The sequence below is a fragment of the Ascaphus truei genome, chromosome 10 (genome assembly GCF_040206685.1).
Source record: "Ascaphus truei isolate aAscTru1 chromosome 10, aAscTru1.hap1, whole genome shotgun sequence".
Taxonomy (NCBI): domain Eukaryota; kingdom Metazoa; phylum Chordata; class Amphibia; order Anura; family Ascaphidae; genus Ascaphus; species Ascaphus truei.
This window is the reverse complement of record NC_134492.1, coordinates 47,492,695-47,515,937: the sequence shown is the minus strand read 5'-3', so window position 1 is coordinate 47,515,937 and position 23,243 is coordinate 47,492,695. Positions and strand designations below refer to the sequence as shown.

The window sequence follows — 23,243 nt, the reverse complement described above, 5'->3', positions numbered from 1 at the left end:
TTTCCCCGGGAACACACCTCCAGATAGTTTAGGTTCCCACCGGGGACAATGTTTGCGGCGGAACGAACAAATGACGTCACGCCGTGCACGGAGATGGCAAGCAGGAGAATGTCAGGCAGAACTCATAAATCAATATATATATATAGTGGTCGACAAATCACCCAAAAATCTACTCGCCGAACCAAAAAATCTACTCGCCACCTAACCCTGCCCTAATAAATAAATAAAATAAATTGAATAAATCCTAGTCAGAACATTTGTTTTTGACATATGTTTATTTATTGTATAACATTATACTACAATTAGTCCTTGTTACGCGTGTGTGTGTGTGTGTGTGTGTGTGTATAAATGTCGGATGTAGGGAAAAAAAAGCAATATATGAATGACTAGTTTCCTGAACCCCTTAACCAGTGTCTGGATGCCCCCACTTCCCAATATCTAAAGCAGCAATCCCGTCTGGAATCTTACCTAATCCGCAGTCCCTCGATGTCCAGGTAGCCTCATTCCCGCAATGTTATATGTTGGCTGGGAGGCGTTCCTTACCTGTCTTCTGGTTTAGGGGGGATTCCGATGTCTCCCGTGTGCAGCTTGAGTCAGATCTGGAAGAAAGCAGTATACTGCTGCGGCCGAGTTTATTCGAGCATTTGCCCGTTCTCGGCCGCAGCAGTAACCTGGCGCGCGCCAGAGGGTGCCGGGCGCGCGCCGAAGACACGGAGGACCGCCCTCCGATCGGGGCTTTCTCCCTCCTGCTGCCGGGTCTGCCGGGTCCCCCGGAACCCCCTGCCGCCGTCCCCCACATCGCGGGACACCAGGGCTCCCTCGGGGAGCCCTGGACGCGCGTGCAGGGGGCGCAGGCACCCGATGACGCGTGACCGCGCGTCGATGACGCACGGCACGCCGAGGGAGTGCGGCTAGCATGCCGGGGCATCCCCAGGCTTGCGGAGCTAGCCGCACTCAAATTGTCAGGATTGCCTAGACCTCCTGCCTAGCCATCGCTTCCTTGTCCACTGGGTGTGCTGCTGTCTTCTGTTGGCTCTGGGTTCCTCTGTCTGTCTGTCTTCTTGTTGCTCCTGTCTCTGTCCTTTATAGCTTGCTTCCTGTCTGTTGCTTTTGCCTTTGCTTGCTAGTCAGACTCCTACAGTATGCTCATGCCTGTCTTTGATCCTGACCTGTTTCCTGTACCTGTACCTGTATTGTAGTCTGCTCACAGTAAAGGTCCTTGCTAGTAATCTGGCTTGTCCCTGGTTATTCCTGCTCCCCGGTCTCAGTCCCTGCTCCCTGTTCTTAGTCCCTGTCCTGCCCCGCCTGTCCTGTTCCAGTCTCCTCGTTGCCGACCTCTGCTTGTACCTAACTTCGCTGCCTGCCGCCTGCCTCGGACCCCTGCTTGTACCTGACTTCGCTGCCTGCCTTGGACCTCTGCTTGTGACCCCTACTACGCTCGTGCTGTTCCGGCCACCGAGATCCTACCCGCCACAGGAGTCTCCCGTGACAGAAAGCAAAGGCCACTTCTGGATCTCGCTGGAACAGATTCTTCTTCTGCCTGCACCCTTTCCTGCCTGCTGCAGCAGACCACATCCGCATGGTTGAAGATAAGTACTTTCGTTTCTTTTTTGGAAATCCAAGTTGGGATTTTGAAAGGTTTTTTTGTCGTTGCTGCTAAGTGTTCTGCAAGAATTATTGCGTTCATAACGAAAAAACATTTTTTTTCTGAGACTAGAACTGTTACTACCGACTATTGCAGCTTTCTTTGAGATGTTTATTTTTGCAAAGGTTTCTGCAGGTTTTTTTGTGCCACTTTCTCCCTGAGAAGAATTCCCTATTATAAAAAAGACCCTTCCCTGCAGTACCTGTTTTTGCCATTTTGAGACTTTCATTACCTGGACAAGAATTGTCTCTGCATTGTGGGTGGGCCACTGCAGATTTTCAGACTCACATTTCTATTTAGGACGGTTACCTTGATTTACTGCTGTTCACAGGGTCTTCATTTCAAAAGACAAAAGTGCTCCCATTATTTTGTTGCTGCATGCTTTGATTTTCTTGCATCTATAGTTTTTCATATGATTGGTTCTAAGGTTTCAGGTTTACCTGCAAGTTCCCCTAAAGTTTGTTTCTCTGCAACATATGATATCCCTACGCCTGATATCAAAAGTTTCAGATTTGACTGCAGGGTTCTCTGTCTGATATTCCTATGTCAAAAGTTTCAGATCTAACTACAAGTTTACTCTGGATTAGTTTCCTGCTGTCTATGATATTTCTATGCCTGATATCAAAAGTTTCAGATTCAACTGCAGGTTTTCTTTGTCTATATGATATCCCTACGCCTGATGCATAAAGATTTAGATGTAACTGCAGGTTTTCTCTGTCTGTCTGATATCCCTACGCCTGATATCAAAGGTTTCAGATTTGACTGCAGGGTTCTCTATCTGATATTCCTATGTTCAATGTCAAAAGTTTCAGATCTAACTATAAGTTTTCTCTGTATTAGTTTCCTGCTGTCTATGATATTTCTATGCCTGATATCAAAAGTTTCAGATTCAACTGCAGGTTTTCTTTGTCTATATGATATCCCTACGCCTGATGCATAAGGATTTAGATGTAACTGCAGGTTTTCTCTGTCTGTATGATATCCCTATGCCTAATGCCTAAAGATTCAGATATAACTGCAGGTTTCTCTGTCTATGTTTTTTCCTTGCATTTATAATCTCTGTGACTGATGTTAAAGTCTTTAAGGGTCAGCTCTCCTATCTTGTGTCTCTCTGTGTCTAATATTCCTGTTGTTCATTCTAATGCTTCTGTTTTAAAAACACATTTCCTCTTTACTGGTGTCTTGGGAAGTGTGGTTTAATTATGGCTCCCACTCAAACAGTCTTGAGCAGTAAATGTGAACACAGTACCACTGATTCTTCAGAACTTCTCAAAGCAAGGAAGAAGAAGAAGAAGAAGAAGGGAGGCATTACTGTGGAAGTTGCAGAAGGAATTAAGAATGAAAATTTAACCTCAGAGTCTGCATTTGATGAAAGAGATATGCTGCAGCTTAAGGCAACTCACAGACGTAGCCCAAGAATAGTGGAAGAGAAGAAAGATGCTCCTACTCAGACGCTTCAAGCTGCACAGAAAGCGATTGATTGTCTTTATGAACGTTTAGATAAGGAGCAAGAGGCCAAGATTGCACTACAAAGCTGTCTATCTTCAGCAATTGCTAAGTGTGTTCTCCAGGAGAAAGAAAGAGAGCAGTTGGAGAGGGACAGGGTAATCCTGTCAAGTAAGCTGGAGAAGGCCTATGCTGATAATGCGCAGTACCAGAATTTCATGGCTCAAGTTGGCGCAAAACTGGAAGCCTCTGAGGAGAAGAATTGCCACTTCAACATAGAACTACGTTCTTTGAGAGAGATCTTCGAAGGATTAAATAGCAGTTTTGAAATGGTAACCCAGAAGTGCAAGAATCTCTGTGTCCAGGTCAGTGAAGGAGATAAGAAACTCCATGAATTAGGAGAGGAGAAGAAGCAGTTGGCCCAGGAAAAGTTGGATATGCAGACAGCACTACAGAATGCAGAGAGAGTGCTGCAAGAGGAACGTGTCTCCCTGGAGCGGCGCACTCAGGCAGAGAATATGCTGCAGAGTCAGCTGCGAGAACTACGTGCACATCTGCAGGACGCCAAGGAGAGATGGGTGAATGCTGAAGAGAGACAGCGAGTATTGCAGGAGGAAAGTTTCCAGACTGCCTACAAGATAAAGATGCTGGAAGAGTATTTGAGTACCCAGTGTGTCCCCAAAGAACAGCATGAGGAGCTGAAGGTCACACTGAGCATAACCAGAGCCTCGCTGGAGGAGGAGAGGTCTGGGAGAGCACGGCCCGGTTCTGCCTCCAGCAGAAAGTCTCTTTCAGACTCTGGTTCCACAGAGACATCCCCTCTCAGTCCTCCTGGAGACGTGGGGGAAGTGGGCGACCTGAAGGAGTTTGTTCTGCGCCCCGCGCCACGCGGTGTCACCGTCAGATGTCGGATCAGCCGAGACAAGAAAGTGATGGACCGAGGACTGTACCCCACCTACTACATGCACCTGGAGCGGGACGAAAACCACAAGCTCTTTCTTCTCGCTGGGAGGAAGAGAAAGAAGAGTAAAACGTCCAACTACTTGATATCTATTGATCCGACCGACATGTCCCGGGAGGCGGGCAGCTTTACTGGCAAACTCCGATCCAACCTAATGGGGACCAAGTTTACAGTGTTTGACCGCGGTGTTAGCCCAGCCAGGGCTCAGGGACAGTCAGAGAATGCAGCGTCCCGGCAAGAACTGGCGGCTATTTGCTATGAAACTAACGTCCTCGGGTTTAAGGGTCCCCGGAAGATGGCGGTTCTCATTCCCGGAAAGAATTTCAATCACGAGCGCATCCCTTTCCAGCCACACAATGATTCGGAGAGCCTGCTGTCTAAATGGCAGAACAAGTGTCAGGAGAACATCATCGAGCTGCACAATAAGGCCCCCGTGTGGAATGATGACACTCAGTCTTACGTGTTCAACTTCCACGGGCGTGTCACACACGCATCTGTGAAGAACTTCCAGATTGTGCACGACAATGATCTGGAGTACCCTCTGCCCACTGACAAGCCACCAGAGGTGGGTCACCTTGAGTCGCCGTTTCATCAAGGCCTCCGGGAAGAGCCTGGAGGATCGTCCGGAGAACGCTCCTGAGAGGGGGGAGTAATGTCAGGATTGCCTAGACCTCCTGCCTAGCCATAGCTTCCTTGTCCACTGGGTGTGCTGCTGTCTTCTGTTGGCTCTGGGTTCCTCTGTCTGTCTGTCTTCTTGTTGCTCCTGTCTCTGTCCTTTATAGCTTGCTTCCTGTCTGTTGCTTTTGCCTTTGCTTGCTAGTCAGACTCCTACAGTATGCTCATGCCTGTCTTTGATCCTGACCTGTTTCCTGTACCTGTACCTGTATTGTAGTCTGCTCACAGTAAAGTTCCTTGCTAGTAATCTGGCTTGTCCCTGGTTATTCCTGCTCCCCGGTCTCAGTCCCTGCTCCCTGTTCTTAGTCCCTGTCCTGCCCCGCCTGTCCTGTTCCAGTCTCCTCGTTGCCGACCTCTGCTTGTACCTAACTTCGCTGCCTGCCGCCTGCCTCGGACCCCTGCTTGTACCTGACTTCGCTGCCTGCCGCCTGCCTTGGACCTCTGCTTGTGACCCCTACTACGCTCGTGCTGTTCCGGCCACCGAGATCCTACCCGCCACAGGAGTCTCCCGTGACACAAATAAAATGTGCCGCCTCTGTAGGTTATTTATTTCGGTGTAGGTATAGGGCAGTTAAGATATATATAGGGTAAATAAGATATCCAGATCCAGAGTGTGAGACAGAGAGAGTGTGGTGGGAGAGAGAGACAGAGAGAGGGGGTGACAGAGAGAGACAGAGAGAGAGGGTGACAGAGAGAGGGTGACAGATAGAGAACGTGACAGTTAGAGAAAGGGTGACAGAAAGAGAGAGAGAGAGAGGGTGACAGAGGGTGACAGAGAGAGAGAGAGGGTGACAGAGAGAGAGAGAGGGTGACAGAGAGATAGAGAGAGGGTGACAGAGAGAGTGACAGAGAGTGACAGAGAGAGGGAGGGTCAGGAGGTGGGTGACTGGGTGACATGACTGAGCAGGTGAAAGTGGCTGTGGGTGGGCAGGTGATGGTGACTGTGGGTGGGCAGGTGACGGTGGCTGTGGCTGTACAGGTGATGGTGGCTTTGGGTGTGCAGGTGACGGTGGCTGTGGGTGTGTGTCTGTACACACACGCACACAGTTTCTCACACAGTCACACACACACAGTGTCTCACATAGTCACACAAACACAGTGTGACACACATACACACAGTAACAGTGTGACACACACACAGTCACAGTGTGACACACACACAGTTACTCAGTGACACACACACACAGTCACTCAGTGACACACACACACAGTCACACACAGTCACTCAGTCACACTCAGTCAAACACACACACACACTCAGTCACACACACACAAGAAACGGAGCCACTCACGGGAGAAAGAGCGGGTGAGGAAGCGCTCCAAATCCCACCAGACTAAGCGGAACCGGCACCGGGAGTCCCGCTCCAGGTCCCGATCACTGTGTCCAGCAGGGACATCAGAGAGCCGCGGGGGACATCAGAGAGCTGCAGGGGACATCAGAGAGCCACAGGGAACACCGGAGAGCCGCGGGGGGACATCGGAGAGCTGCGGGGGACATCGGAGAGCCACGGGGGACATCGGAGAGCCAAGGGGGACATTGGCGGCATGTGGGGGGCATCCGAGGCATGTAAGGGAACATCGGAGGGGCATGGGAGACACATAGGAGGGACATGGGAGAGGCGTGTGGGGGTGTGGGGGTATGGGAGTATGGGAGAGTACTTACGTGCTCAGATATGCTCATGAAGGATCACGATTGAAAAGGAAGGCCGCTTCCATGCGAGCTCATATAGAGCCTGGATGTCAATAGGGACATTGATCAACCATGTGTTATGATGGTTGCTTCTAGCATGGACATAATTATTAATAAACACTGCTTTAAAATGGGTTTCACCAACTATAATTGTTCTTGATCAATCAATAATTTAAGGTCTCAAAAGCTAATTTTAGACCCAAATTGTTTGGATCAAATGCACAGAGAATATTGCGTAGGACAGACTCATCGCCTTCTCAAATAATAATGTCATCTATGAAACGGCAATAGTACTGGAGGTCCGCCCCGAACTTCGTGTGTTGTCATATGGACTGATCTGCATAAAAACCCATATAAAAGGTTGGCATATCTAGGGCAAACTTTGTGCCTATTTGGGCATATGGTTTGACTCCCATTTAACATTTGGGATGCACAGTGATACCCGATATCTAAAACCTATGCCAAACTAGGTGTAGTATATAGGAACATATCCTCCCTAAGTCCGCTGGTCAGAAAGCGCATTGCACAGCAGATGCAAATGTAAATTATAGACAATGGTGACATAGTATATGCATGGCACCCCAAACTCACCTTGGAAAACGTGATACCCTCAACAACTCAATATGCCGCTTTGTACTCCAATGCAACTACAACACAAATCACTGCGAAATGCTCAAAAAACTAGATTGGTCATCTCTTGAGTCTAATCACAAAGTTCATCTTTCCTGTCTTGCTTTCAAATACTTTCTGGGCAAGCTACCAGTCTATCTGAAAAAGCTCCTCACCCTACAACATGCAGCACTTATCATCTGAGATCTGAAACCAAAAGACTGTTCATGGTCCCAAGGTTCAGCAAAGTATCCGGCCGCTCCTCCTCTTACCGTGCACCCCAAAACTGGAACAATCTACCTGAGACTCTCACAGCTATCACCAGTGCACCCCAAAACTGGAACAATCTACCTGAGACTCTCACAGCTATCACCAGTCGAAATTCTTTCAAAATTAAAGCTGCATCACATTTTAATCTGGTCTGTAACTGTTACATACATCTACAATATATATTATCTATAACTGTGCATGCAATGTCATGTTCTGTAACTATGTATTAGCAATGAATTAAAATTACAATTTACATGCCAGTACAGCATTAGGCAAGTTGATTTTTTAGATCTTACTGTATATATTGAGGGTGAGAAAATAAAGGCCAAGACTTTATTCAAACCTGTTGACAGTAACAACTACCTATTACAGTCAAGTTGCCATCATTCTAGTTGGATCAGAAATGTGCCTTATAGTCAATTTAGGAGGGTTCAAAGGAATTGTACTGACCTTAAGGTTTTCAATGAACAATCCTCATTCCTTAAAAATAGGTTTTTGGAAAGGAAATACAGTATTGATAATGTCCACGATGCATTGAATAAAGCAAAATGTATGGACAGAGAGATCTTTTGAAAACCAACACAAAAAGAGGCAATACAGAGAAAGACGACTTTAATTTTGCTTTTCTTACGGATTACAATAGACAGGCTGATAATATTACTAAGATAATTAAAAGACACTGGCAAATTGTAAAAAATGATTCTATTTTGGGAGAGATACTTCCGGATATTCCCAAAGTTATTTTTAAGAGAGCTAATATTCTAAAAAATAGGCTAGCACGCAGTGCATTGCCAAAATCTAAAAAAGTAAGCAATATTTGGCTACCTCAGATAAAAGGTTTCTTTGGTTGTACTACATGTAAGGCCTGTAAATTTAGGGTTGATGACAAGTTTTTCTTTGTTTCACATGTCACCAATGAAAGATTTCAGATTTCTAAACATATTACATGTACAGTAGAACAGATTTTATTATTTATTTGATTCAATGCCCATGTTGGTTACGGTACGTGGGTAAAACCACGAGACCCATACGAACGAGGATATTATCTAGGATTACCTGTCTAATCATTTTATCACCCATCACAAGAGAGATACAAATGGTCTCAAATTCACAGGATTGGAATATGTACTGTCTCAGTGGAGGGGAGGAGACAGGAACCTTGAATTAACTAAACGTGACCTTTTGGATTTACAAATTAAGAACATTAGTACCCTAGGGACTCAATGTTGACAAAGAGTTAGGGTTTTTTCTGAGAGTTCTTTGGGTGATAGGTCAATATCAGTTTGTGTATATATTTTAATATATTTTTTAATATATTTTTATTACATATATTTTCTGATTATATATTGTATATTTTATGACTGATACACTTGTTTTGTTTTTCTGTTTTTCTATTACAGAATACATCAATCGCTGTCCCTCTAGAGATTGATAGTGTACAGTAGGTTGATATGTTTGATATATTTTGTCATCGTATTGTGATTAATTTTTTATTTCTTATATATTATTCATTTTATTATTTCATATATGTGTAGCCCCTCTTCCCGGGGCCAATCGCAGATCGGGCCCCCCCCCTCTGTACTAGGGTCTGGCTATGTGTATATGTGTGGTGCATACCTGCTGGCAACAGGAGGGCCTGAGACTCCCGTGATGGTATGGGGGATGACAGGACCAGGTTACGGGGTGAATGCCTCCATCTGATTTAATGGTGCTGCGCCTCCATCTCTGGTAAGCCCCAAGGATGAGGGGTGGAATCCTTCCAGAGAGTCCCCCACTCAGGGACGAGAGATTCCAGTCTCACACTGTCTGTAGTAAAAGATGCAGCAGCTCTTTATTGTCAGCAGCAGAGTAGCAGCAACAACAGCAACACAACTGTCAATCAGTTACAGGGTCTTTCTTCCTCCAGACCGTTCTCCCTCAGGATGGTATCTGTGTCCCTGCCACCACCCCAAGCCACGGGCACCCAGGGTGGGGCTAGCTCTTCCCTCACCCCCTAAGCAGGGTAAGGGGAATTGGTCCACCTAGCTACTATACTTCTAGCAGCTCTCCTCAAAGGCCGCAGAATCTCCTTCTACAATTGTGCACTCCATGCACTTCTCCTAGAACTGTAACACTAACCTAACACACTGCAGAACTCCAACTGCTATTTATGACTTTGCCAAGCCCCTCCCCCGTGTCTCTTGCCTTAGACACAGGGTCAGGTGACCTACCTCCACCACTCAGAGCAGTGCTTGAAGTGGGGGAAACCCATGATAACTTCTGGCAGCCTGCCCTTACCAGGGCTTATACCAGAAGGAGGAAAGACATATAGCCCAATTTCTTACCAGGGCTACATATGTATTTGGGGTACATTATGATATTTTTAAGATTGCACCATTATGGTTTTATTGTAATGTATTCAATGATATATTTTAGGTTATTTCTAGTAATTATGGTACTTGAATGTTTATAATATTTGTAGTGAATAAGCTTACGAAGCATAGTTGTGCATATTTTTCCAAAAGCCAATTAGGAGGGCTATCGGGTAGAGGAGTGGATATATATATACCACTCATGATGCATCAGACAGCAACTCCTGAGGAAGCTGCCAATCTGTGCAGTGAAACTCGTAGCGTGTGGCTTGATACGTGATCTCAAGAGAGGACCATCTGTGGGCACGCACTGACAGACGAATTGAGGCGACCGGAACTGACGTCAGGCGGTGATGTAAGGAGCAGAGACAACCGAAGGCCTGGTGAGACTTTTAAGCGGTGAGATCGCGACTGACTGCATGCCAATATAGCCTTCTGTATCTTGCTTTTTGACTACTGAGAGAGTGTAAGCCTTCACCTGTGATTTGTTGTTCTACTAATATATTTTAAAGTTGATCTGCACCATGGCTCTGCCTTTCTGTTTTTGGGATCCTAGGACTGCATGCATCTGTAGCATAGCCTCCCGGCCGCTACTTCTCTGCCTGGGCCTTTCCAGTGTAAGTCCTGTTAGGAGCCGGCAGTGGAGGGGTTAATTCCTTCTTTCAAAACCTTGTGTGCTTTTGCAGACTTGGATTGTGTCACCAGTATCCAAGGGCGGGCCTTAGCAACTACCAGAGAGTGTCAGCCTGAGGGAAGAGTACTGCTTTGTTCATCTATAGTGAGTGATAACCAATCAGTATTCAAACTGCTCTGTTAAGGGGCAGGGTTACAGTCATCTAACTCAGGTTATAAATTAGGGGCACTCTCCTAAATTGGGGGCCCTGTCTCATTCTCACTCCTCCCTCTGTGGAGTGAGGACAACATCAGCCCTCCACCTCATAAGAAGATGGAGAAGGGGTACACAAGGCCTGATCTGCGCACAAAGCCTGAGTCAGGGTACTTTGTTCCTGGGAGCTGGGAAAGAACTGTAATGACTCTGTGAATACTCTGCATGCAATAAAACCCAGAAAAGACAAATGAGTGTCTGCTGCTGTGAGAGGAGAGTTGTCAGAATGGGCCATCCCCTGCTCAACACAGATGATCCATACTGTCTGGAGGCGCTGCACCTATACCCCTGTCCTGTTTCTCCCCACACCATCGCGGAGCACTCAGCCCTCCTGTGTAAACAGCACAACACTCTGAAGTAGTAGCTAAAAGAGTATACCCACCCCAATCTCACTTGGGGGGGGAGGAGGCATACAAGGGTTACACATCATACCATCCAGGGATCATTGTGCCATTGTTTGGATTCTTGCTTATAACTCCTACTCCATTGTCAGTAGGATATTTATAGACCCCTTTATCACATTTCATTTTTATCACTGTTTTTGCATTATTGCACTATGTGATTTTTCTTTTTTATTATATAGCTTCTATCACCACTCCCCTGAGGTTTGGAGAGTATTCGTTTGGTAGGATTTTGGAAACAGTCCTTTTTCAAGGGTTGAGTGGAGATTTTTTTTGCCTCTATTATCACTATACACTAATACACTTTATTTTGGTGGTGTTATATATCACGTTTATATTTTGTTATCACTTTATCCTTTCATGACAAGTTTCTATTATATACACATTACTGGTGAAGGGAGTGTTTGAGCGCCATCCAGTGTTCTTTCCAGTGTATTGCAACTATGTATTTGTAAGCATGTATTTGTCATCATAACTCTGTGCCCAGGACATACTTGAAAACGAGCGATAACCCTCAATGTATTACTTCCTGGTAAAACATTTTATAAATAAATAAAATAAAATAAATTGCACCCCGAACGCATTAGCAGCATTCCTCACTCACATGGCGCTGACTCCAAACAGTGTCAGTTTGTCGCGCTGGTCAGTTCTTGGTAAAACATTTTATAAATAAATAAATAAATATGGCCATTCCACAGAGTTGTAAATAGAAAATGTCTTCAAACAAAAAATTATTGTGACTAAGTATAAATGAGTTGCTGGAAAGCAAAACATCTTTTTGTGATTGGGATATGGAGTTGTCAGATTCTAGCCAATGTCTGACGGCATCAATCCCCTTGGAATGGTCTATGCACGTGTAGAGGGAAAACACATCACAGGTGGCTCAGAGATAGGACTTTTTTCACTTAATTCCCCAGATGGAGCTGATGACGTGCAGCGTATCCCTAATATGGGACCTGAGCCTAGAAACAAAGTGTTGGAGAAAATAATCCACATATTGGGATAAGCCGATTGTCATTGACTCCACCCCGGAGACAATGGGGGATTAATAATGGATTTATGAACTTTTGGAAAAAGATAAAAAATGGGTGTTCTGGGATGTTCAAAAAAAATTTTTTTAATTCAGATTTAATTTTTTTTCCCTCTGATTGTGCTTGTGAAAGATGCTGTTGATATGATAATTGAAATCGACCAGTGGGATCCTCTGACAAAACTGAATAGAAGGCAGTGTCCCCCAGGAGCCTGGGACCTCCGTGAGGTTGGCCACTCTGTCCTGGGGCACAATGCCTCCCCCTTGTCTGTAAAAACAAAAAACAAAACTGTGCGCTACTACCTAACTACCTATAAAGTTTAAATGTATAAATATATACAGTGCAGTGACTATACCATCAATTTAGTGATAAAAAATTTTTATAAAAAATTAAACCACAACTCCCACAGTGAGATAATTATACATTAAATAATAAGTGCCACATAACCGTGTTGGGGATAATGGCGTCTGCAGCTGTAAACGCAGGGGTGGCTCAGCACCCCACACACACTAAGAGAATGGAAACAAAAGAAAACAGCGCACAACGCCAAATAGTGAAGCAAATTCAACAATATATTATAGAATTAAAAAGGGGGTAATATATCTGCGTACATGAAAAAAGTTGGTAAAAGGTATGTAGTGTGTATCACACTGTTTACCACTCGGCAGCTGTTAACTGTAGAATCGGGTGCTTGCTTCCCTCTGCTGATGCAGCTCAGTTGATTCTGGGGCAGGACGTCAGTCTTTCACTCCCAAGGGGATTTCCCTTCATGCAGCCAGGTTCAGCAGCTGGTACTGGGGCTCGGTGAAATCGCTCCTGCTTCCTGGCCGATATGAAGCTGCTCCTGTACCTCGGCAGGTGTATCCTCTGCAGAGAGGTTAAAACGCAGCTTGCTGGGGTGCCCTCAGCGTGCCACGATGCCGCTCCGTCGCGGGACGCTGTGTAATAACGTCACTGTCTACACAGCAGTGGTGGATTCAATAGGGAAGTTTGAACAGTCTTACAAAGTCTCTCACAAGTGTCCAAAACAGCACACAGGATGAAATAAAAACAGGACAGGCCAATACATATACAAAGGCCAATGTAAGCAGATATAAGGCAATAGAATGTTACATCCAACTAGTTTCGTAGAATTAACTACTCCCTGAAGAAGTAGTTAATTCTACGAAACTAGTTGGATGCAACATTCTATTGCCTTATATCTGCTTACATTGGCCTTTGTCTATGTATTGGCCTGTCCTGTTTTTATTTCATCCTATGTGCAGTTTTGGACACTTGTGAGAGACTTTGTAAGACTGTTCAAACTTCCCTATTGAATCCACCACTGCTGTGTAGACAGTGACGTCATTACACAGCGTCCCGCGACGGAGCGGCATCGTGGCACGCTGAGGGCACCCCAGCAAGCTGCGTTTTAACCTCTGTGCAGAGGATACACCTGCCGAGGTACAGGAGCAGCTTCATATCGGCCAGGAAGCAGGAGCGATTTCACCGAGCCCCAGTACCAGCTGCTGAACCTGGCTGCATGAAGGGAAATCCCCTTGGGAGTGAAAGACTGACGTCCTGCCCCAGAATCAACTGAGCTGCATCAGCAGAGGGAAGCAAGCACCCGATTCTACAGTTAACAGCTGCCGAGTAGTAAACAGTGTGATACACACTACATGCCTTTTACCAACTTTTTTCATGTACGCAGATATATTACCCCCTTTTTAATTCTATAATATATTGTTGAATTTGCTTCACTATTTGGCGTTGTGCGCTGTTTTCTTTTGTTTCCACTCCCCCTTGTCTGCCTGTCTGATGATAATGTCCTCATTGTTTTTTTAAGGCATTTAGAGCTTCCAGTTCAGCCTCACATAGCTTACTTTTAAAGGTAGATGGTTTTTGACAAAAGTGTCTCAAAGTCCTGTAAAATCAAATTATAAAATTATTTAATAAACCATCCCTTAAATTAATAAGGGAAGAATAATGATGTGGGTCTGAAATTCAATCTGAATGGAGGATGTATCATGTGATGCCTATCCCCTTTATTTGGGCGATGTGGCATCACCTTAAAGGGAGTGAAGCCATCCAATAAGGTACCATATGCTTACCTCCTTTTAAGCTGACATAACATCACTCATAAAAGGAAAGCATAACATGTTAAACTGGATTTTGGTGATGAACTCAGGGGTTGGACTAAGGGCGATCAGTGGCAACCAGCTTGTTTATCCCCAGAGTCTTTTCCCAAGGGAAAGCATTTTCCATGATCCCAGGCAAGCGAGGACATGTTTATCTAGATCTGTCCAATTCTCTGGCGTTCCGCAATGACCAGGTAGACTCCCAGATATTTAATAGCATCCCACAAGATATTATCAAATGTGGGAGGTAAGCAGTCTACCTGCTTGCAACCCTCTAAAAGCATGTTAGAGATCCATCTCTCTCTGACTGGAGCCCTTTGTATAGCAGGAATCAGGATATCCCTCAGTGGAGTGATTGATATGTAAATAAAGAGAATCACAATAGTGCATACAATTTGAACTATAAGTCATGTATTGATCACAAATGGTTTAAGGAAACTCACATTTTCCCTTAGTAAAACTGGTGGTGGAGAGAACCGCCGATTGAAGGGTGGCGTTGTGTATAGCTGCTGCCCGGTGCTTCACTTGCACCTCCCGGTGGATTTCTGCATCAATCTCTGCCGTCGCGTCACTTCCGGCCGCGTCACTTCCGGTCTCGTCACGGTGAGGGCGGTGAAGCCAAAATGGGTCTGGTGTCAGCGATGAGATTGCCAGTCATTCAGTGTGTGGATTCTCTTGATTAACTCTACGCGTTTCGCACACTGCTTCGTCAGGAGTATCCTGACGAAGCAGTGTGCGAAACGCGTAGAGTTAATCAAGAGAATCCACACACTGAATGACTGGCAATCTCATCGCTGACACCAGACCCATTTTGGCTTCACCGCCCTCACCGTGACGAGACCGGAAGTGACGCGGCCGGAAGTGACGCGACGGCAGAGATTGATGCAGAAATCCACCGGGAGGTGCAAGTGAAGCACCGGGCAGCAGCTATACACAACGCCACCCTTCAATCGGCGGTTCTCTCCACCACCAGTTTTACTAAGGGAAAATGTGAGTTTCCTTAAACCATTTGTGATCAATACATGACTTATAGTTCAAATTGTATGCACTATTGTGATTCTCTTTATTTACATATCAATCACTCCACTGAGGGATATCCTGATTCCTGCTATACAAAGGGCTCCAGTCAGAGAGAGATGGATCTCTGACATGCTATAACCTACCACGATTTTTGTGAGTTCTATTCCTGTTATTGAATGTTATTCTAGCAGTGATCTACCATCTGCACTATATATATATCTTATTTTTTACATATCACGATCCTTCCCTGCGCTCCTCCTCAACTCCAAGAAAAGAAAATTCACATCCTGGGACTTGGAACTGTCCCACCAGAGGAAGTTGAGCTGCTTTTTCTTACACTATATATTTTTATTCACCTTTTGGTGTAAGGTTTATTTGTGTATTCACTGGTGTGTTATTCATTACACCAATTTATTATTATTTGGGAAGCGCCCAGTCCATTCACTTTCCCCACTCCCCCACCTTTTGTAACCCTCTAAAAGGCCTGAGCATTTGGAACAGTTGATTTGAGCTGAAGAGGCCACAGTATAGTCCTCTTGGCTCCAGATCAACTATGTTCTGGGCAACAAGAAGTACATCCTCAGCTTAGGCTGAAAGGACTGTCCGCATGTGTGGTTCTCTTAGCACTAGCGTAGTAAGCCTTTTCTGCAGTAGACAAAGAAGAAGCTCAATGTTCAGCGCATAGACAAGACAAGGGACAATGTTAACATACTCCTCTGCCAAATGCCAGGGGTGCAGTCAGGGACCAATTTGTCTTAATCAAAAACTCTGCAGAGTTGTAAAGCATTTTCCAGTAGCTCACGGAGCGTGGGACAAAACTGTACGCATACAGAGGGGCTATTAGGTATCGGTAATCCATCCTGTCAAACACCTTCTTTTGATCTAAGGAGAGAAAGGCAAGAGACAGACCAGTCCCACATGAGCAATTGTAAAACTGTGCTCACCACAAACAAGGCTGGACCCTGCTACTGAGGTGGGAATGGGTATAAATGCCACCCACAGACACTGGTGCATGTCTGGAGAGTGGATGGTCAGGCAGCCGGGTCGGGATGGAGAGGTTAGAGCAGTCTTGATACTTGCCAAGGTAAGAGGTAGGAGCCGGTAGAATGGTCGAAGTCCAATACCCGTGGTCAGGGGTTGGAGCCGGTAGAAACATAGAAGACGGTAAGCCATGGTCAAGATTGGAGAGATGTGGAAGGTCAGAGGTAAGCTGGTGTCGGTAAGCCAGAAGTGACGGGTCGGTACACTGGTGATCCAACTAAAGACAAGGCAAGGAACACGGGACAAGGCAAGATAAGGAATCAGGAAGTGGGAGAACAACGCTAATTGGAACTATGCTCAGCCAAAGTGCAAGTGGCACAGCTGAGCATATATGGGAGAACAGGAACAATGAGAGAGAGGGGAGGAGTAGAGGTGCGGCCTCAGCAGAGGCAAGGATAGGTGGAGTGGTGCAGGAGACAGGTGTGCGTGATAAGGGTAGTTGACGTGCAGCTGGGGAGTGGTGCACACGTATGACCGGCGTTATAGGCGCACCATGATCGGTAGGTTTGAGCAGAACAGAGCGGAGCACCCTCGTGCAGGCTTCCTGGCACTGCGCCCCACCTCCAAACAGCACATCACTACATAGATGCATAAACCTATCGATCATGGTGCTCCTAGAATGCTACATGGCTAATGTTGTGTTTAATAATGGGCAAATAATCTGTAATCCATATCTGGATAATAGTTATTTTGCCAATGACTGTACTGTATGTGTTTGGTGGGGGGGAGTTGTATTTATTGAAATGTAGGCCATGTTTACTTTATTTTTTAAATACAGGAATGGTACCGCAGACCAGCGGGAACCCATCTGAGCACCCCCGGACTCCAACGGGGACCACCTGAGGACCCACGGACACCTGCGGGTAAGAACCGAGGGCCCCACAGATGTGGGGGCCCCGGGGACAAGTGGGGACCACCCGAGGGCCCCCAGACACCCATGGGAACCAATCGAAGCCCCCCAGACACCCATGGGGATGTCCCGGGGACCCACAGACACCCACAAGAACCCCCGATGGACCACATTGGGGCCCCCAGACACAACCTGGAGGCCCACGGAACCTAGCGGGGACCATCCGAGGGCCCCCAGACACCCGAGGGTACCACCCGGGTACCCCCGCCGGCCTGTGGTATTAACCCTGTGTCTATAAAAATAAATATTGGCTTTATGTGGGGGCAAAGGGGTGTATTTATTGAAATGTAGGAAATGAAGAAAATCAGGGCTCCACGGATTTGCTCAACAAACTAATTTATTGCCAATAGACTTGACGTTTCGGCCACACAGGAGAAAATCTCCTTCCTTATTGACATCATGTGTTGATGTGTCCTCCAATAGGAATCCTCTTCTGTGTGCTCACGAGTGTTCCTGCACCAAAGCTCCTCTTGGTAAAATGGCGTCCTCATCAGCGTGCAGGAACACTCGTGAGAACACAGAAGAGGATTCCAATTGGAGGACACATCAACACATGATGTCAATAAGGAAGGAGGTTTTCAACAGAGCGACGGCGCTGGATGATGAGGGACTTTATTGGACTAATTGGCCAATTCATGACACCTGGTTTGTGGTTTATAAGAGGGCTGTTGTGCACATTATGCCATTTCTGCTTTTGAGAAAGGCCTGTGTGGCCGACACGTCAAGACTATTGGCAATAAATTAGTTTGTTGAGAAAATCCGTGGAGCCCTGATTTTCTTAATTTCGTTAACCCTGGATTTACACAGAGAATCCTGAACCAGGAGCACTGGTAGTTGTATCCCCTTTTGATTTTTTATTAATGTGCAGCATTTATTTATCTTTTTATTGAAAAGTAGGCCATCTTTATTTTTTTTTAAATACAGGAATGGTACCGCAGGCAAGCAGGGAACAACGGGGACCACCCAAGGACCCCCGGATGCCCACGGGGTCCACCCGATTACCCCGGGGACCTACAGACACCTGCGAGGAGGAACCGGGGATGGTACATTGAATAAAGCAAGCAAGTTTGCTTGCTTTATTCAATGTACCATCGCCGGAAGCGATCAGTGTATCTCGAAAGCTCGCACAAATAAAAGCCTTTAGTTAGCCACAGAAAGGTATTGTCTATTCATTTTTGATTATATATATATACAGTACAGTCATGTGAAAAAGAAAGTACACCCTCTTTGAATTCCATGGTTTTACATATCAGGACATAATAACAATCATCTGTTCCTTAGCAGGTCTAAAAATTAGGTAAATATAACCTCAGATGAACAACAACACATTACATATTACACCGTGTCATGATTTATTTAACAATAATAAAGCCAAAATGGAGAAGCCATGTGTGAAAAACTAAGTGCACCTTATGATTCAATAGCTTGTAGAACCACCTTTAGCAGCAATAACTTGATGTAATCGTTTTCTGTATGACTTTATCAGTCTTTCACATTGTTGTGGAGGAATTTTGGCCCACTCTTCTTTACAACGTTGCTTCAGTTCATTGAGGTTTGTGGGCATTTGTTTATGCACAGCTCTCTTAAGGTCCAGACACAGCATTTCAATCGGGTTGAGGTCTGGACTTTGACTGGGCCATTGCAACACCTTGATTCTTTTCTTTTTCAGCCATTCTGGTGTAGATTTGGTGGTGTGCTTGGGATCATTGTCCTGTTGCATGACCCAATTTCGGCCAAGCGTTAGCTGTCGGACAGATGGCCTCACATTTTACTCTAGAATACTTTGGTATACAGAGGATTTCATGGTCGACTCAATGACTGCAAGTTTCCCAGGTTCTGTGGCTGAAAAACAAGGCCAAATCATCACCCCTCCACCACCATGCTTGACAGTTGGTATGAGGTGTTTGTGCTAATATGCTATGTTTGGTTTTCGCCAAACGTGGCGCTGTGCATTATGGCCAAACATCTCCACTTTGGTCTCGTCTGTCCAAAGGACATTGTTCCAGAAGTCTTGTGGTTTGTTCAGATGCAACTTTGCAAACCTAAGCCGTGCTGCTATGTTCTTTTTAGAGAGATGAGGCTTTCTCCTGGCAACCCTTGCAAACAAACCATACTTGTTCAGTCTTTTTCTAATTGTACTGTCATGAACTTTAACATTTAAAATGCTAACTGAGGTCTGTAGAGTCTGAGATGTAACTCTTGTTTTTTTTTGCAATTTCTCTGAGCATTGCACGGTCTGACCTTGGGGTGAATTTGCTGGGATGTCCACTCCTGAGAAGATTGGCAACTGTCTTGAATGTTTTCCACTTTTGAATAATCTTTCTCACTGTAGAATGATGGACATTAAATTGTTTGGAAATGGCCTTATAACCCTTCCCATATTGATGGGCAGCAACAATTGCTTCTCTGAGATCATTGCTGTTGTCTTTCCACCATGGCATTGTGTTAACACACACCTGAATGCTCCAGACCAGCAAACTGCTAAAACTTTGGCTTTTATAGAGGTGGTCACACTTGCTGATGATCAATTAATCAAGGGCACTTGATTAGCAGCACCTGTATGCTACTTAGCATATAAAATTCCTATACAAGCAGTAAGGGTGTACTTAGTTTTTCACACAAAGATTCTCAATTTTGGCTTTATTTTTGTTAAATAAATCATGACACAGTGTAATATGTCATGTGTTGTTGTTCATCTGTATTTACCTAATTTTTAGACCTGCTAAGGAACAGATGATTTTTATTATGTCCTGATATGTAAAACCATGGAATTCAAAGAGGGTGTACTTTCTTTTTCACATGACTGTATATGTATACACACCCCTGATGAAGATCCCCTTGTGTGAATTGAAATGTTGTACTGTTTTTGTGCTGCTTACTTCTAATACAATCTTAGTTAATGTTGTCTTTGTGCAATCATCCTTGCTGGTAACGTATGCTTGTATTGTTTTATGGTCATAGCTCCAGATCCATAGAGTGCAGTAGCCAGTAACTATTTTTATACATATACAGTATATATATATGGATTGGAGGGGGGGGAAACGGAGGGGACGCGGCTGTATGCGCTGACTATTCTCAGCACCAGCCGGAGTAAGTTCCGGTCAACCGGCGGCTTTTACTTCAATAAACATTGTCGGTACTGTATGTGAAAAAAATATATGTATATTATTGTCCAAATATATGTATATATACTATGTGAGTGAATCTAATAAAAAAAAATATATAAAACCTGTGTTGATCTCAAATAAAACAAAGATGCTGGCAGCTTTCTTCTTGGGTGCAACAAACTCCCTTGGGGATGGTATTATTGCACATGATTTAGTGCTCATTTGACTTTTATTAGCAGCCAAAAGGTTTAAGCAGGCCAAACTTTGCTCCGGTACACTGGGACTCTTTCATTAGAGGGAACCTACGCCATAGGACTGTGGTTAACGGAGGAATCTGAAACCAGTTACACCACTGATGAGGAGCGACGACATCCATTCCCAGCGGAAGAGCGGAGACGCAGCAGCACCTCGAGGCTACTCCTGTATATGAGTATAAACTTATACAATGCTGTTTTATATCGTACTCTTGTGAATTTTGAATTGTCTTCACACATGTTTTATTACATTTTTCATACGCTATCACACGAAGATCGGGCACTTTTTTCTTCTCTTTTTTCATATATATATATAATATATATATATATATATATATATATATATATAAATATAAATATATATATAATATATATATATATATATATATATATATATATATATATATATATATATATATATATATATATATATATATATATATATATATATATATATATATATATATATATATATATATATATATATATAGCATAGTTACCAGTCCAAGAACCAATAAAAGAGACAGCATACAGCAAGGAGTAATCCAAAAGTGGTGTATTAGAAAACACACTGTTACTGTTATATATATATATATATATATATATATATATATATATAGTTGGTAAAAAAAGTGACATAAAACCTCCACAGAAAAGCATATAGCAAATGGAAATGTAGCAGAACCTCGTGATAACGCGGTCCTCGGGGGCCACCCGATCTGACCGTGTTATAACTGAGGTCGCGCGCCCGATAGGAGGGAGGAAGAGGGAGGGAGGAAGAGGGAGGAGGAAGGAGTGAGCCCCAGCACTTCCCCCAGCAGCCCAAGCACTTCCCCCAGCAGCCCCTCCACGACCCCCAGGCATATTGGGTAGAGGGAGGAGGCAGGAGTGAGGCGCTGGCAGCCTCAGCACTTACCCCAGAAGCCCCACCACGATCCCCAGCACCACCAGAGGTAGGGTGTGTGTGTGTGTGTGTGTGTGTGTGTGTCTATTTTTTTTTTTTTAGATCTGAATCTCTCACATGATAGTAGGGCATGTCAGAACAGGCTTCTGGGGTATAGACTGATAAGGTACTCACAGTGACAGTGCCTCCATCTCTTGCAGGCCCCTGGAGTGAGGGGAGCAATCTCCTGCAGGAGAGTTTTCTTCCCTTCCCCTGATAGATTGCAGTCTCAGGCGGAAGGTATAGTTAAACAGGAACATTTTATTGTACACTGAGGGCTAAACACAGCAACCATCAGCAAAGCTTAGGGCCTTCAACCTCAGGATGTCCCTGGACCTTTACTCCCAGCCAAGGGCACCAGGAGCAGTCCTTGCTCTTCTCCTAGTCCCTGGTGGAGTAGCAGGAATTGTCTCCCGCTGCTCCCCTAAAGGAGGGCCCACAGATTGAGAGAGGCCAGTGTACCCAAACCAGTTGGCAGGGCTCTGCCAAAGGTGGAGGCAAACTGACTAAATCCGGAAGTGCAGCTCATTAAGTACAGGCAAAGCAAGAACCAGCCCAATGCCCCTTATTAGACACAAGGCCTGGTTGCACCACCTTCTCTGTGACTCACTGGGGCTGCATAGAAGTGGGAAAAACCCATGATTACTCCTTGCAAGCCTGCTCTACTAGGGCTTACTGCCAGGAGGAGGGCAGACTGGTAGCCCAAAACTAGCCAGGGCTACACTCTCCCTCTGGTGGAATCCAATGGTCCCCACTTGGACCTGAATTTGCTGGGCCATCCTGTAGTTGAGTAATCTGCAACATATACTGATGCAGCGGCCGTTATTCGAACACGTCACGGCGCCGATTTTGAGTTCTCTGCTGTTCCCCATGCAGCATGAACGCGGCCAATCGCCCCAGGCACCCACGCTTATCTTAACTAAATTCCATCTCCTCATTAGTGGAACCCATTTCAAACTCAATTTCCCCTTCCCATGATTGGGGAAAATAAAGTAAGGCCTTTTGGCGATTTCTAGCAACCCTTGCAGAAACCGGGGGGCACATAGGGTTTTATCCGAGCAACAGGTACCATACGAACAACATTATCAAAGATTCAAGAGTCCTGAACTTGACCAACCCAGTCCCAGTAATCAGTGGATGGCTTGGGGACATCCGGTCTACCCAGTGACTGTGACGGAAACCCGACATACAGTAGATGGGGCAGGGACAGGGGCAATGGCATTGGGCACAACAATGTCCGGGACAAAGTCCTTACATTTCACTAGGCCATCCCAGTGGCTGTGTCCGCAAGTCGACATTTTCCTCGGTCCACAACCTTGTAAATATAGCGCTCCATTTCGCGCTTGTAGTGGGCAGTACTCACCGGAGCGGTCATAGCACAGTCCCGGTCCGCTCCGGCAGTCGACATAGAAGTGATGTAATCCGGAGGAGACATCACGGGATCCCGGTACAGGTCCAGGTCCCGCACCGGAAACACGTCATCTGCTGGGCGTGGCACCGGAAACTCGATGTGGTCCTTCACATGGAAGAAGGAGCCGGGCTGGGCCTCATGTCCAAATGCCTCTATCACAGCCTGCAGGGTGTAAGGGGATGGTTCCTCACTGCTCCGCTGGCTCATGTTGGTTGTCCGGTCATCCAGAACAGCCGCAGGTACGTCCTCGATAGCACTGGGCACCTCCACGTCCGTGGGGCTTCTCCGTAGTTTAGGCTGCACCAGCGCTTGCTGTCTTGGGAACCCTGGGCTCGCCCTCTAGACATCACAGTTAGGTGACTCTCGCTTTTCAGCACCGCTGTAGTGGTTCATCGGTTGGCACGTCACCATCAATGCGAGGCTGTCATGATCATCATCTGATGATAGGGGCAGGGACACCTCCACAGGGGAATGG

The 23,243-nt window shown here is 45.5% G+C and overlaps 1 protein-coding gene across 1 annotated transcript; it reads left to right on the top strand.

Annotated features, from left to right (window-relative positions):
• Positions 1-1,098: 1,098 nt before the first annotated feature.
• Positions 1,099-5,190, top strand: LOC142503928 (uncharacterized). Its single transcript, XM_075616873.1, has one exon. It carries the CDS (start codon positions 2,848-2,850, stop codon positions 4,690-4,692), a length of 1,845 nt encoding a protein of 614 aa, XP_075472988.1. The 5' UTR covers positions 1,099-2,847; the 3' UTR covers positions 4,693-5,190.
• The last annotated feature ends 18,053 nt before the right edge of the window (positions 5,191-23,243 follow it).